The 15,440-nt window shown below is 37.7% G+C and overlaps 1 protein-coding gene and 1 pseudogene across 2 annotated transcripts in view; one reads left to right on the forward strand and one right to left on the reverse strand.

The window, feature by feature from the left end:
• Positions 1-15,440, forward strand: part of ADGRA3 (adhesion G protein-coupled receptor A3) — a 119,260-nt gene that overhangs the window by 45,070 nt on the left and 58,750 nt on the right. For both annotated transcript variants that reach the window (XM_060012748.1, XM_060012749.1), the window contains exons 3-6: positions 1,206-1,277; positions 5,356-5,427; positions 12,380-12,451; positions 14,389-14,549. In XM_060012748.1, coding sequence (XP_059868731.1) covers positions 1,206-1,277; positions 5,356-5,427; positions 12,380-12,451; positions 14,389-14,549 — 377 coding nt within the window. The remainder of the gene's footprint in view (positions 1-1,205; positions 1,278-5,355; positions 5,428-12,379; positions 12,452-14,388; positions 14,550-15,440) is intronic.
• LOC132425510 (large ribosomal subunit protein eL33 pseudogene) lies at positions 7,289-7,622 on the reverse strand (annotated as a pseudogene).

Below are 15,440 nucleotides of genomic sequence, written 5' to 3' on the forward strand. Positions count from 1 at the left end.
TTGTCCAGCATATCCTGCCCATGAGTCACTTAGTAGCTGTCCCGGGTATCAGATCCACTGTTGAGGTTTCACAGTGCTTGTGTTCAAGTCACCCTTGGTTTACTTAATAGCGTCCCCAAAGCATGAGAATACTGATGCTGGCAGTTTGGATGTGCTAAAGAGAAGCTGTAAGGTGCTTCCTTTAAGTGAAGCACCTTAGGTGGAAGGTGAAAGTTCTTGACTTTAATAAGGAGAGGAAAAGAATTGTATGCTGAGGTTGATTAGATTCATGGTAAGAATGAATCTTCTCCCCGTGAAATTTTGAAAAAGGAAGAAAATTTGTACTAGTTTTGTCGTCATACCTCACTTGGCAAAAGTTATGGCCACAGTGTGTGTTAAACCCTTAGTTAAGATGGAAAAGACAATACATTTATATAATAAGATACTTTGAGAGAGAGACCAATTTTATATAACTTTTATTACAATATATTGTTATAATTGTTCTATTTAATTGTTGATCTCTTACTGTGCCTAATTTATAAATTAAACTTTACCATAGGTATGTATAGGGAAAAAAACATAGTATGTGTAGGGTTTGGTACTATTTTCAGTTTGAGGCATCCACTGGGGGTCTTGGAATGTATCCCCCATGGATAAGCAGGGGACTGCTGTCAGTTGTGACTGCTATCAGATGCCATTGTATAGGGAGCTGGTGGATCATTGCTTTGAGCTGTATTTTGTGAATGAACATGTTGTTTTATAGAGAACCATAGAAGCCTGGGGAGGAAAAAATATGAATGAGCAAATGACATGAATTTTAGAGTGTATATTTTTGAAAATGGTTTAAAAAATTTAATTATGCTTGTGACAAATATAGTCTGATTTATTTTGATAACTGAAATGTAGCATACTAGGGAAGAGATTGTAGAAATAATGTGTAAGATTGTAGTTTAGTCATAACTTTGAATGGGAATAATATTAGGACACATATCTTTTTGACATATACCTTTATTCTTATATTGACCAAAACAAATGGCTTCAGAACCAGATTTCTTGATTGTGAATTCTGGCTCTACTGCTGGGATGACTTTGGCCTAACCTTTTTGGCTTCATTTTCCTCCCATTATTATTATTGTTATTGTTTTCTGTATAGCAGATAGGTGCAGTGTGCCTAAATATTTCTTACAGTGTCAAGATATAAATAACTTTTATTTTATTTTTAACAGGGACCTCCGAAACAATCTTATTAGTAGTATAGATCCAGGTGCCTTTTGGGGACTGTCATCGCTAAAACGATTGTAAGTGTTTGAATTGCTGACTTATGAATTTGAACCGTTATAAGTAACTGTTAACCTACTTTAAACTTTAACACAATAAAAAAGTGGCTTTTTAATAATTTTTAGAAGTTCATCTAGCCAGGTCCTAGATAGAGAAACAGAGTGTTTAATGTAAGTAGCTTAGAAGGCAGTTTATTTTTACAGTAATATGATTTGTTTGGTGATAGATGGTTGCATCCCTCTTACGGTAATGAAATCATGATGGTTGGCTTTGCCAGCTGCCGTAATCTGTAGATGATTTTCAGGTTATGAATACGTTTAAACAGTCTCTTGTAAATGCCCTAAAAATTGAGGCCCCTTTCTATTAATGATTTAAAATCTTGCCATTTTTCCATATATTTTCTCTATGTATTATCATTTCAAAACCTAAGGACCAGTTTTTATTATTTCTGAAGCTAAACACCCCTGCTCCCCTTACTGTGCTCATGTCACAGTTGCTGTGTGAACATGCTCATATTTGAGAGGTCACCCTGTGCTCAAGCCATGTGGACTGTCCCACCACCCTTTATTCCTTCTAAATGCATTTATTAAGTGAGGGCTACTTACTTATGCTCTGACTTCTCTGGAAGAGCACAGAGGCTCTTGGGGGCAAATAGATAATGCAAATACATCCTAAATAATAATGATAGTAATCTGCCAGGGAAAGGAGGGGGACCACCTTAGAGGGGAATGACCTGCCTTGAGAGCGGCCAGCTGTTAGATTTGACCTTGCCCCTGAGGGGTGAATACATATTGAAGAATAACAGAACGAGCATCCTAAGCAGAGTGGACATAGGTGTGAAAGAACATGTCCTTTGGCCAGAGCTTCAAGTAGAAAGGGGGAAAAAACGTTGGGAGATAAGCTGGTCAGGGGGGAACTAGGCTTTTGATGCTTTCCTGCCACGTTGAAGAATTTCGAATCTATTTGTTAGACAGTAGGGACTGGCAGAACTTTTTCATTGTGGAGTTGATGTGATGAGATTTGTGGCGTCAGAGTTGCAGTGGATCAAGCTGGGTTTAGAGTTCAGTAAAAGTAACGTATCAACCAGGTATAGCAATGTAATCGAAGTGGGAAGACAGAGATCAGCATCAATTCAGTTACAAAAAAATTCATTGATTCTATCCTGTGTGCCCAGTAGTGAGCCAGGCTCTAGAGATACAAAGGGAACTCAGGAACTGCTTGGAAGGTTTGCAGTTCAGTGGAATCGTTATATACCAACCAAGAACCTGAATATGGAATTGGAATATACTTCCAGAGAGATGGAGCAGTAGCTGGAGTTCAGCTGCTAAGAGTCTTTGAAGCTGTTAGGACTCAGCCATACGGACACAGGCAGGGGCACGGAACACGGCCATCAGTAGGCTACGTGCATCTCCAGAAACAGTCATTAGGAAGTGGAGGGGCAGCAGCTAACTGAGCTTGATGTATAACAATGAGTCATTTTCTTGTTTCTTACTGGGGCAAACTGACATCATGCTTGGATGGAATGTGAGTCCTCCTGTGGGGAACAGGAGTGTAGGTGCTAGACCTACCCTATCAAACTCTGGGGCTGAGGCTAAACCACCTTTGTTTCCACAGTCCCTCCTAGTGATTTTGATGCTGAAGTTAGAGAACTTCTAGAATATTTTTCCTTCCAACTTGTTTTTCCAAAAGGAGGGAGGAGTGTGGCATCATATGGCCAGACAAGCCCACTCATTCTCTCCTTCTGTGATCCACACCACTGTGTTCTGTTTTCTGGTAATAGGGAGATCAATACTGATAATATCTCCATGTCAAGGTAGAGATTGAATGAAACTTGACTGTTAATAAAAAGCAGGTTCATCAGGATGTTTCAAGGATACTGTAGAATATCTTAGGTTCTCCATCCAGTTCTTTATCCTTCAGTAAATAATTTTTCAAGTACTGCTATCCAAAATAAATAAAATTCTTGTTCAGTAGCACTTAATTACTATTATTGTCCCAGATGTTGCCTTAGCATTTTTTCATTGCATTACACATTAAGTAGTCTCTTGTGTTCTTGCCTAGGGAGGTAATTGTCATTTATAATGTTCTTCCCATAGAAAATTCATTCTTAATTCCAAACAGCTAACTTGTAATTGAACTTATGGTATACAGCTTGTAAGCTGAGAGAGTCCTATACGTAAACTCAGTGAGATATAAAGATATTCTGCTAGTTGCTTCTAGATTATAGGCAGTTTTTCTTATGAGGCCTTCAATCATTCATTCATTTCAATTGTGCATCTCACTCGGCAGCCACATGTAAAGTATTTTTGTAAGTGTCCCATGCCTTTGCCTTTATTTTATAGATAATTTGGATCAGGAAGATTAAGTGGCTTTCTGAAGAGTAAACTACCAGAAGTAGGTAAAACCTAGACCCATTCAGTTTCTCCTTTGCTTTATCAACAAATTCAAGCTGATTCTCAATTCAAATTAAAACCCATTACCAATACCTAAATTCCATTTTAAATAGGTATAGCTGTAATGAAATTGTTTCCCAAAGAATCAGTGGTAGTTGCACCATTTAAAGCTCAGAATTGAGACAAGATAATGAATAGAGCACAGAAATGCTTGTTTAAGCAACACTTCACAAGATGATGCCTAATTTTCTTAAACAGTAAAGCCCAGAAATAGAGGAAAATCAGCTGGAATTTTAAAAAAGTCCCACACGATTAAAAATACTTAGCGTTAATATTCTGAGGAGCTGGAGCACAGCGAATGCAGATAAAGACTTTCATTGCTTAAGATTTTTTTTTTTAATCAAAAGTTTCCATAAGAAAGGGAAGGCAGTGCTATGAAATTTTTGGAAACCAGGATTACCTAAACTAGCTTTTGAAATATTTAGAGGAAAAAGTTAATGAGTAGGTACCGGATTCAAATGCAAAGTCTTTGTAATTTCTCTCGGACTAATACATTTTTTTCCCCATTACCAGGTATACAATTTAGAATCAGTTTTAATTTAGAAATGGGTGGTACAAGTCTTTAAAGAGTAACTCAGAGTGAAATTCAAAGAATATATGCTTTTCTATTACAGAGAATAATATGGGCATTGAAGAAAATATGATAAAAATATTTTTAAAATTCGGTTTAGAAAGTTTGTTTTAGTTCTTTTATTGAAATTCAGAATGATCAATAATTTCAAATCTAACAACCGAGAAAAATTAAGATTAATTGTTTTAGGGCTTTCATACTAAATCCACTGATGGAAAATGTTGCAAGCCATGCTGTCTCATTTGAAGAAATTGTCAGTTACCTCCCAATTAAAATGTAATCTGATTGAAATGTAAAATTGTATTCACTGTGCTTGGTGTGAAGAAAAATAGTGTAGAAAGATAGAACAAAATACTTACTAAAATTATCACACAGTTAAAAGGAAAAAAGTTTCATGGCTTGAGGAGAAGAAAAAAATGGATAGAAAGTAACATTTGATAGGAAATGTAAGAAGTTAGGAGTGACTGGAAAAAATGGGCCGTTACCTAGATATAGTTATAAAGTAATTTGACTTGGAGCATAAATGACAGATCTGTAAAGTAAAAGCTAACTCAGTTGTTTTTTTCATTACAGTCAAAACTTCTGAGTATTTAAGGAATGAAATTAGAAAGCATTAAGTTTCAGATGTTCTTGAGGAAATAAAAGTTTCAGCATTTTGGTAATTTGCCCTTTTACCCATTGTCCGTTGGATGTTGCCTGAGATCAGGCTCTGTTCCCTAACTTAACCTAGCATGATTAGCTGTGTAGATCATCACAGACAATAAGATGGAGTCTCATTTTTACTACTTCGGTTTTATCTTGAGTCATTTGACAGGAGTAAATGCTTGAAATATCAAGGGCACTGTAATTAAACAGCGTTTAGCCTGTACGTGCCAGAAGTAAGTGAAAGCAAGGATTATTTCTTCTCTCAGTGCTGCACTTGAGATAGTGCTGCACAGAGATGCTTAAGAGATAGATAGATGCTTAAGAGATAGGACTTGTGTGATACCTGGGTGCCATTCTTGAATATTGAATGTATGAAACCTTCATTAACCAAGAGAACTAATTGAAGACACTTTTTCCCTTTCTCTCTAGGGATCTGACAAACAATCGAATAGGGTGTCTGAATGCAGACATATTCCGAGGACTCACCAATCTCGTTAGGCTGTAAGTACCTCTTTCTTTTGTATTATAATACAAGGAAGCATTTGAACCAGTACCCAAATTTTTATGACCACCTATATGTTTAATATTAAAATAACAACTGTAGAGGTTACAGAAGTGGTAGGATATAAGGAGCTGGCAATTTAATCATGGAGATATAATGTCATCAGAACATAACAATGCATTATATCCTCCGTCCCAAACACGCACACAGCACGCGCACACACACACACACACACACAATGTAGTATATACCCCAGGGAACATGTCCACATTGAGAGACATGATCAAAGCTTTGCCACTTTGGGAAAATTTCTTGGAAGAGATGAAACTTGAGCTGATGGTCCAGATCGTTAGAAAGGAAAAGAAGTCAAGCAAATGATAAAAGGAGGTAGAAATAAGAGTGAGGCCAGTTTGTCAAGGTGAAGGCCGTTGGACTTATGAGTAAAATGACCATCTGAATCACACCTCTGACCTTGTGATTATAGGTGAGTTGTTTAGCTTTTCTCTTTTTCAGATGAAAAAGTAGATTAATAAAGTAAGTAAGTAAAGTAAATAATAAATAAAGTAAGATTAATAATACCTCAAAGTTATTATAAGGATTAATTAGCATTTGAATTATCTATACCTGTATCTTATAATTTGTATCTAATATAAGTGCAGAACTTTGTATATGCCATCAAATATATTTTAATTTTATTTTTAAAATAGACTCTGAGAGTAAGTAGAAGTAAGTTCAGTTATCTATAATAGAGCTTTATACAAGACCATATGAAAAGCAGACTGAAGCTTAGAACTCATTCAACCCTAGGAAGCCACTGAAAGACATTGATGTGGGAAAATGGCATAAAATCATGATTTAGAGAAGAGCAATCTAGAAATAGGGTGCCGGGTGAAATGCAGGATTTAGGGGTAGAAGTTTTAGTATTGAGATCACCTATGCCTGGTTCTTTCTCTTTGTAGCTTTTTAGAATGTTTCTTCTGTTTCGTTCAAGTTAACTTTGAAAAAGCTATAGCGGCTTAAGTAGTGCGATCATTTCATCTATACAGTAAGGGAGGGTCTCCAAATCACTTGCCAGAACAGAATAAAGTTACTCCTGCTTCTTAGTCAGCAGATTTGTATTTTTCAGTGTGCCCTTTAATTCTGGAGGAAAGATAGTTGGCCAAGTTTATGTTTTTAAACAAAAGATTGATTTGGTGTACAGCTTTACTCATAGCGAGAAATTAATTAAATCAATTACGGTTTCCCTTTTTGTAGCTGGATTACAAACAATTTCATTTCAGTGCTTTCATTATCTCGAGAGTTCTGTATTTTTCATTTTAAGGAATGTATAAGAATTGGCAAATTGAGGCATTTATGGAGAAAATTTGTTATACTTTTGGGTAGCTGTGAATCAAATAATGAAAAAGGGAGTCTGAAGTTTTTTGACCATTTTCTTGACTTTAGTTTCAGATGGATATGTAGCTTTGGTCTAGGAATTTTTGACCCATCAGCAAATGTTCTTTAGGCAAAAGAGCTGTGTGGGACAGTGCTTACATTAAGGCAAGTTACTATATGCTTACTATTATTATTTTTATTTGCCTCCTGCCTTAAAAGCAAACATTTTGGGAAGTTTTAGAGCTTGGGTTGTATCTTACATTTTTACCAATTCTCTGATACCTGTGAGAATTTACAGGTCATGGAACACAGTGGACATATATCCAGGTGAATCATTAAAACATAGAAATAGCACTACCACGTTTCCTACTTTGAGATTGATTGAGATGATTTTGTAGCCCATGCAATAATAGATGATGGTGGCTCTTTTTTTCTTTGTTTTAAGAAAACAAGTCCACAGTTTTATATATTTACTTTTCATTAAGTTTAAATCCATGAAGGGTATACTGTCACTCGGATTCTCTGTCCAATGGCCTTAGCAAGAAGGTTGCTTTGGAATTTAGAATGAACCATGATGCCACTGTTTCCATAAGCATAAGTTATCTTTTCCCAGATTACTCTGGTTTTGTTAGGTTTTCCACCAGGAGTTACCGTGTTGTTCTTTGTTTTGCGCACATAAGCACATCTCCTGCCTAGATAGAATTGTTTCATCTTGAGCATATACACCTTCAGTTTTCAGGAGAGCCATTTGCTCCCTCTGGTTTCGTAGATCCCGCTTATAGCCAGCAAAAATGGCCTTGGACCACAGCCTTCCAGACATATTCGTCCTGTTAGAAGTCCTGTTCCCAGCAGGCTTCCACAGGGTCCAAGAAGGCTGAAATAGAAAGGGTGATGGTGGCTCTTTTAAATGCAACAATATGGCATATATAGAACTATACCTGACATATCCTTTAAATACTGTTCTAAGAAAAATTGGTAATTGAGGTAGCTTCTTAACATTGAAGAATGCATTGCAGTGGAGTTGCTTGTGATAATTTGGGTTGACATAGTTCTAGAGCTGTGGATCAGGAAACTTTGAATGGGTGTTCTGTGTGGGCTGCTCTCTAAGCCAGGCTGTATGCCGGTTGTGAAGGCTGATAACAATTTATATTTCAGACATGGAGAATAGCATTTTCTCAGTCTAACAGGTGGAAAAGAGAATCTGATTAGTTAAGGGACATGTAGTACATTTTTTTTTAACATCTTTTTTTTTTTTTTGCGGTACGCGGGCCTCTCACTGTTGTGGCCTCTCCCGTTGCGGAGCACAGGCTCCGGACGCGCAGGCTCAGCGGCCATGGCTCACGGGCCCAGCCGCTCCGCGGCATGTGGGATCTTCCCGGACTGGGGCACGAACCCGTGTCCCCTGCATTGGCAGGCGGACTCTCAACCACTGCGCCACCAGGGAAGCCCTTTAACATCTTTATTGGAGTATAATTGCTTTACAATGGTGTGTTAGTTTCTGCTTTATAACAAAGTGAATCAGTTATACCTATACATATGTCCCCATATCTCTTCCCTCTTGCGTCTCCCTCCCTCCCACCCTCCCTATCCCACCCCTCTAGGTGGTCAAAAAGCATCGAGCTGATCTCCCTGTGCTATGCAGCTGCTTCCCACTAGCTATCTATTTTACATTTGGTAGTGTATATATGTCCATGCCGCTCTCTCGCTTTGTCCCAGCTTACCCTTCCCCCTCCCCATGTCCTCAAGTCCATTCTCTATGTCTGCGTCTCTATTCCCGTCTTGCCCCTAGGTTCTTCATGACCTTTTTTTTTTTTTTTTAGATTCCATATATATGTATTAGCATACAGTATTTGTTTTTCTCTTTCTCACTTACTTCACTCTGTATGACAGACTCTAGGTCCATCCACCTCATGTAGTACATTTTTTAGGTTAGGAATCAGAGAAGCTCCCTAATTACTATTTCCCACCCCAAAGAGTAAGTGTACAAAACAAATCAGTCTAGAGTGGATCACTGTTCTAGCTATTTCCTCAGCTACCTCTTCAGCTGAACTTTCTGGGTTACCCTGGAACTTGGGATCTCAGACTGACTTGGCCTCTTAGCCAAAGGGGCTGGAAACCTTGGCAGACACCCTGTTGCATTTCCACCCATACTTCTTATCATATCGAAACATCTTGGCTTTGGCGATTCAGTGTAAAAATTCAAAAATGGCTTTTTAAAAATATGTCAGAGGATTCAGTGGACTTGGGTGTGGTGGGTAAAATTGATGAATTCTATGTATTGATCTCTGCCTTTATTGATGGAGAAATTCTGGGAAGTGAAACCATCCTCCCAGAGATTCCCATTGTAACCCTAGGAGTAACTGACAGACAAAGATGGGACCCAATAATGGACTTCAGTGAAGTCTCTGTCCTTCACTTAGGAAGTTAATTTACAGAGAAATTGTCAGGAGATCAAAAAAAGCAAAGATTTCCTTTTTTTTCTTTATGAATTTTGGTCAGTGTAAAGCCTGTTTTCCCCTAAGAAAATTATACCTTTAATATTTTTCTATCAGAAATAGTAGGTGAGTGATATTTATAAGAACTTCCTTTTTACAATTAAAAATTACTGGTGCTGTTAAGTAATAAACCATATAGAGAGATATGAAGCAAAGTTAAATCTCCCCTTCATCACCTCAGACACACCCTTCTGAGGTAGCATGTACTAACTGGTGTATATATTCTCAGATTCTTCTGTCGTTCCCCGCCGCCCCCCCCGAAATGTGCAGGCTTTAAAAATGTGCTCTACTTGACATTGTACTTAAAAAATGTTTTACTGACGTACACTTAATATCTTTTCAGGAGAATACATATTGCTTTAGTTCATGTGAATAGCTATAGAACATTCCAAGCATAGAACAGATCATAATTTAGTCAATTATTCCTCTGTTAATGTAGACACTATCTGATTCCTTTCCTCCTCCTTTAACAAATCTGCCCTGGTAAACATTCCTGTATATACACAGGTGCTGCCTCATACACACTTAACTTATAGGAATACAGATATATCTGTGTAGCAAAAAGTAAGTAAAGAAAAATTGACAGAGGAAGAAACAACATGAGTGGGAGTAGGTGGGTAATTCACCTACCACCCCATTCAGTAAACTACATTAGGACACAAGAGCGGTGTCTTTGCTGGGAATGTTGTCATTCTCAGTTTCCTTATGCTTCTTTTGGTGTGAGCACCTCAGAGTTGGAATGGGATTTTAATGTTTTAAAGTATGTGTAGGTTTTTATGGCCACCAGCCAAAGCCAATTACTTCATAGGTGTCCAGCCAAACAAATAGCAGTCTGTTCCAACACTGGAGGAAGAATTGGTTTGTGTTGGTACTTACTGAGAGGATGGCATGTCTGTCTCCAATGTGATTGCCTCCTCTGTGATTTCCAAGGGAAAAAAAAATTATAATACCTAATAATTAGAATAAAGTTACATAGTAATTAGAATCTAATGGTCCCTGTAAGCTGCAATTATTTTGTTCATACTTAAATCCTATATTTGTAGAATGTATTTTTATTTCCAACTTACTACTATGGACTCTTTCAAAACATCGAAAAAAATATTACAGGTAATTGTATAAGGAATCTCCATGGACCCATCAATCAGTTTCAACACGTAGTAACTCATAGCCAGTCTTGTTTTAGTTACACCTCACATCTCTTGTCTTCCTGCGTACATTTTAAAGTAAATCCCAGAAGTCATATAATTTCACATAGGGTACCTTCATAAAAGTATAGTTGTTCATTTTAATTGCATCTAGGTTACTTTCTTAAAATGTTACAGTGATTTACACTCCATCAGCTGTACCCTTTTCGAAATCCACATTCAGTATTCACTCTGATAGGCCAAAAATGAAAAGGGCATCGCTTTCATGGTTCTTTTGATTTGCAAGTATTCTTTTTGTTTTTTAAGTTCCTAGGCAATTCTTTTATGAAGATCAAAATTATTTTATCCAGCCTTTTTTCTATCAAAAAAAGTCCTAAGGCAATAAAAATGAATCCAGTGATGTTCTTACTGAAATCCATTATATCAGTATATTAATTTGTGAGGGATTGGTGTTTGTGTAATATTGTCTTCCCATCCAGGAATACATTGCTGCAGGTGTCATGGTAACAGCTGACCTCTCCCCCATCAATTCTCTTTCCTCTCCTCACTGGAGAATCCATCTACCCAATTGTCACTTTCTTCCACACTTGAAGGATGAAACTCAGACTCTGGCGGAGAGGCAGGCCTCCTTGCAGGTCTCAGGACTTCTTCCTTGAGAACTCTAGGTCCAAATATTATCATTCTTTTTTTTTTTTAATTATTTTTTAAAATTTATTTTTGGCTGCATTGGGTCTTCGTTGTTGCATGCGGGCTTTCTCTAGTTGCAGCGAGCAGGGGCTACTCAGCGAGCAGGGGCTACTCTTCATTGTGGTGCGCAGGCTTCTCATTGCAGTGGCTTCTCTTTTACGGAGCCCGGGCTCTAGGTGTGCTGTAGCACGAGGGCTCAGTAGTTGTGGCTCACGGGCTCTAGAGCACAGGCTCAGTAGTTGTGGTGCCCGGGTGTAGTTGCTCTGTGGCATGTGGGATATTCCTGGACCAGGGCTCGAACCCGTGTCCCCTGCACTGGCAGGCGGATTCTTAACCACTGTGCCACAAAGGAAGTCCCAAAATTTTATCATTCTTGTTACTACAATAGGCACAGAAAAGATCTTGTGATGGTTGGACCATGCTGCCATTTTCCCAGAGTCCTTGCTAGCGCCTCCTAAAGGTGGGGTCTGAACAGTCAGCCACCACAATTGAGCACCTACTATATACCCCAGTTTGTTACTAGCTGACAGAGGTACCCCAGTAAATAAGACACACAAGTCCTTCCTCTCCTGGAGCTTATAGTCAAGCATGGAAGAAATCACAAAAAATGATTTGGTCAAAGCATGATGGGTGTAACAAACTACTCACATTGTAGCATAAGTTGTTCTGCAGTTCATACAAAACTCTGCAAGTGTTTAGGTATTAAAGCCGTGATACAGGGGGAAACAAGAGAGGTTAAGTAATTTGCCCAAAGCCAACACGGAATTCTATCCCAAGTCTTTCGTCTTAAACCCTGGACTCATTTCACTCTGCCAACGTCTTTTACTGGGTTACTGTCAGCTGTTGCTGGCCCTTCAGACCCTCCTTTTCCATGTTTTTTTAAATTTTTGCTTTCTTAGGTGATACTGAGTGAACACATGAAGAATAATTCTTGTTTCAATGAGAGTATGACTGAAGATCTAGTTCAGGAAGTCAACTTTGAGGTTCACGTGATATTTGATAGAAAAATCCTTATCCAGCAGTAATTTTAAATAATTTTGTTTACTGCCTTATATAAGGTTAAGAACAATTTTCTTCTTCAGCTTTGGAGAAAATATTTACTAGATGTTTCTCTTCATAAGATTTAAAACAACTTTCATAAATTCTTTATAACAGTAGTTAATGATAGGACATTTTAGGAAATATAAAATAGATAAAACGGTATATAATTGTTAGCATTGCTTAAAGTGTAATTATTTCCTTTTTTCCAGGAACCTTTCAGGGAATTTGTTTTCATCATTATCTCAAGGAACTTTTGATTATCTTGGCTCATTACGATCTTTGTAAGTAAGAATTTTTCTCCTGTTTTAGTAGATATATTTTAGTGTTTTAAAATTAAAAAGTTATTATATGGCTTAAGAGACTTCATAGGAAAAGCTTGTGATTCTGCAATAATTAGAATCTCACTTGAGAACTTGCATCCACATTGAAAAACATACCATAAACCTTAATAATGTGTTTCAGACTGGGACAACCATTTTCTCCTTAGAATACTACTCTATCTCTCTAATTTATATTTAAAGTAAATAAATTGGTAATTTTTTCTCTTTGTATTTCCAAATCAGAAAATATTTTGTTCAGCTAATTAAATTCCCAAAGTATAAAATATGCCTCCCTCCCTATGAAGAATTTATAGGGCTTCCCTGATGGCGCAGTGGTTGAGAGTCCGCCTGCCGATGCAGGGAACACAGGTTCATGCTCCGGTCCGGGAAGATCCCACATGCTGCAGAGCGGCTGGGCCCGTGAGCCATGGCCGCTGAGCCTGTGCGTCCGGAGCCTGTGCTCCACAACGGGAGAGGCCACAACAGTGAGAGGCCCACGTACCGCCAAAAAAAAAAAAGAAAAAAAAAGAATTTATAGTTAAGACTATGTTATGCTTTAGTGATTTAATTTTATCCTGTAACTCCATCCCCCAAACTGAATTCACAACTTATTACTGACATTTCTAGGCATGCTTACATAGAATGCCTGCTTTATGAAGTCAGCGTAAGGTCATATTTACATAATTCTCTGTAGCTTTAGAACTGGCTGATTTTTTTCCCCCCAAAATACAGTTTTATTAAGTGCGAGGTTGTATAGGAGTTACTTTTGAAGCTAACTGTATTTTCAGATAAACCTTAATATATTTCAAAGTATAAGTTATAATGATTTCTGTTGGAATTACAGTTAAATATAATGTTTTTCAAATTTTTATGGTATATAACATATGGGCTTGAGTCTCTTTTTCCAGTGAAAAATGTCTTCTCTGCCAGATGTCTCTGTTTGATGTATGCTGACTTCTTCCCTTTTTTCCCTTCCCTCCTCCTCATCTTTCGTTTTCTAAATTTATCATTTCAATCTCATTTAGCAGTTTTCATTGGGATGTAGCTGATAGGTTAGGCACTCACGGTGCTTCTCCCCATGGCAGACATATGTATGTACTTCTAGAATCACACGGCATCAAACTCTATCTGGTCTTTTTGGTACTGCTACGGTTCTTATCCAGAAAACTGCTTTTTAGTGAAAACATCTCCTTTTAGTGGGCTCATGTCAGCCATTTCTGTGAAGTTTAGGAAATAAAGGCTGTAAAAATAATCTGGCTTTTGAGACCCTGGATAGCAGCAATGTAGGAAGTACTTTCATCCAAAAATTGGGCAAAATTGCCAGTGTTTATAACTGATCGTGCTGGAAACTGACCAGAAGGTGGTGCTTAGGAATTAGAAGTCAGCCAGTCATCCTAGTCAGATAAACAGAATATAACCATGTGAAACAGTCATATATTGCTTTATGTTGCCAGAACTAACAGAGTTTGCAGGTATTTAAGCCAAGAACATGGCAGTAATGATGGAAAAATTGGGGAAGGCTTCAGGATCCAGTATTTGTACCACAGACTTGATGAAAGGGTAACAGTTTGATAGACACAAAGGATGGGGATGTGGTATTCCAGTACCCTGGGCTTCAGGAGTTTGTTACATAGATGAGGAATAGATTTTGTTCACGTGCCAACTTTGATTGAAACTGGAGTCACTCCCCGAATCAGTGGGGAAGGGAGCTGGGGTCAGGCATTTGGCGTCATCTCAAGGGAAAGGAGACCATAACCAGTTGATGGTACAGTATGTGCCGTAGCATGGTAAGGGTGAGCAGGAATGTGCTTGCCACCCAAAGGGTAAAGCCAACATAAAGCAAAAATGCGATTTAATTCATTCACCATAACCTCTAAATTGCATTTTGTATGCTACAGAGAATTTCAGACTGAGTATCTGCTGTGTGATTGTAACATACTGTGGATGCATCGCTGGGTAAAGGAGAGAAACATCACGGTACGGGACACACGGTGTGTTTATCCTAAGTCTCTTCAGGCCCAGCCAGTCACAGGTGTGAAGCAGGAGTTGTTGACGTGCGGTAAGGAAGACAAACTGAGAAAGGGTTAACTGTATTTTACTTGCTATCTTGTTTTGCCTGACAAACTGCGGAGTTCTGTTTACACATTGGGACTGATTACAACTGTCAGTCTTCATGGATTTGATAATATTTAGTTTTTGCTGATAGTTAAGTCAGCTGGATTAAAAAACATTTTTTCGATGGGTGTTTAAAGTTCTTGGTTCTGAACAGCTTTCTTTATGAAATCCAGTTTCAATAAATAGTATAGATCTTCAGACTTTCTAACAGCAAATCAGGAATTTGTTGATAGTAATAAAATCTCAGGACACAATCACACTTTTTGTTGGTGGGGTGTGAATTGATACAGCCTTTTTGAAGGATAGTTTGGCAATATGTATTGGTGTTCTTAAAGAATTGATACAACTTCGTATAGTAATTCTGCATGTAGGGGTTAATTCTTAAGAAATCATCAGCTGTGTGTGTAAGTCTTCAGACTTTGTGAACATATCCTAAATTCTCAAAAATAGGGCATTGGTTTAATTATGGTACATCAATTCAGTGAGATAGTATGCAGCTGTTGAAAATCATGAATTTTAAGAATATCTGAAGGCTTGAGGGAAATAACACATTTACCATGTGCTAAATGAAAAACAAAAAACAGAAAACCAAACACAGTCCTTAAAATGATAGAGGTAGGTTCTAGTTTAGTCTTTGTGTTTGAAAATAGACAACTGTATCCGTTTTTTCCATTTATTTTTATTATCATTATTGTTTCACATGTAAAATATGCTCATTGGATTAAAGATTTATGAAAAGAAATAATGTGTACATATATCAAATTACCTTGGTGTACACTTTAAATAACTTATAATTTTGTCAGTTATACCTCCATAAAGCTGGGGGAAAAATGAA

This window comes from Delphinus delphis, chromosome 5 (genome assembly GCF_949987515.2).
Source record: "Delphinus delphis chromosome 5, mDelDel1.2, whole genome shotgun sequence".
In the NCBI taxonomy this organism is placed as follows: domain Eukaryota; kingdom Metazoa; phylum Chordata; class Mammalia; order Artiodactyla; family Delphinidae; genus Delphinus; species Delphinus delphis.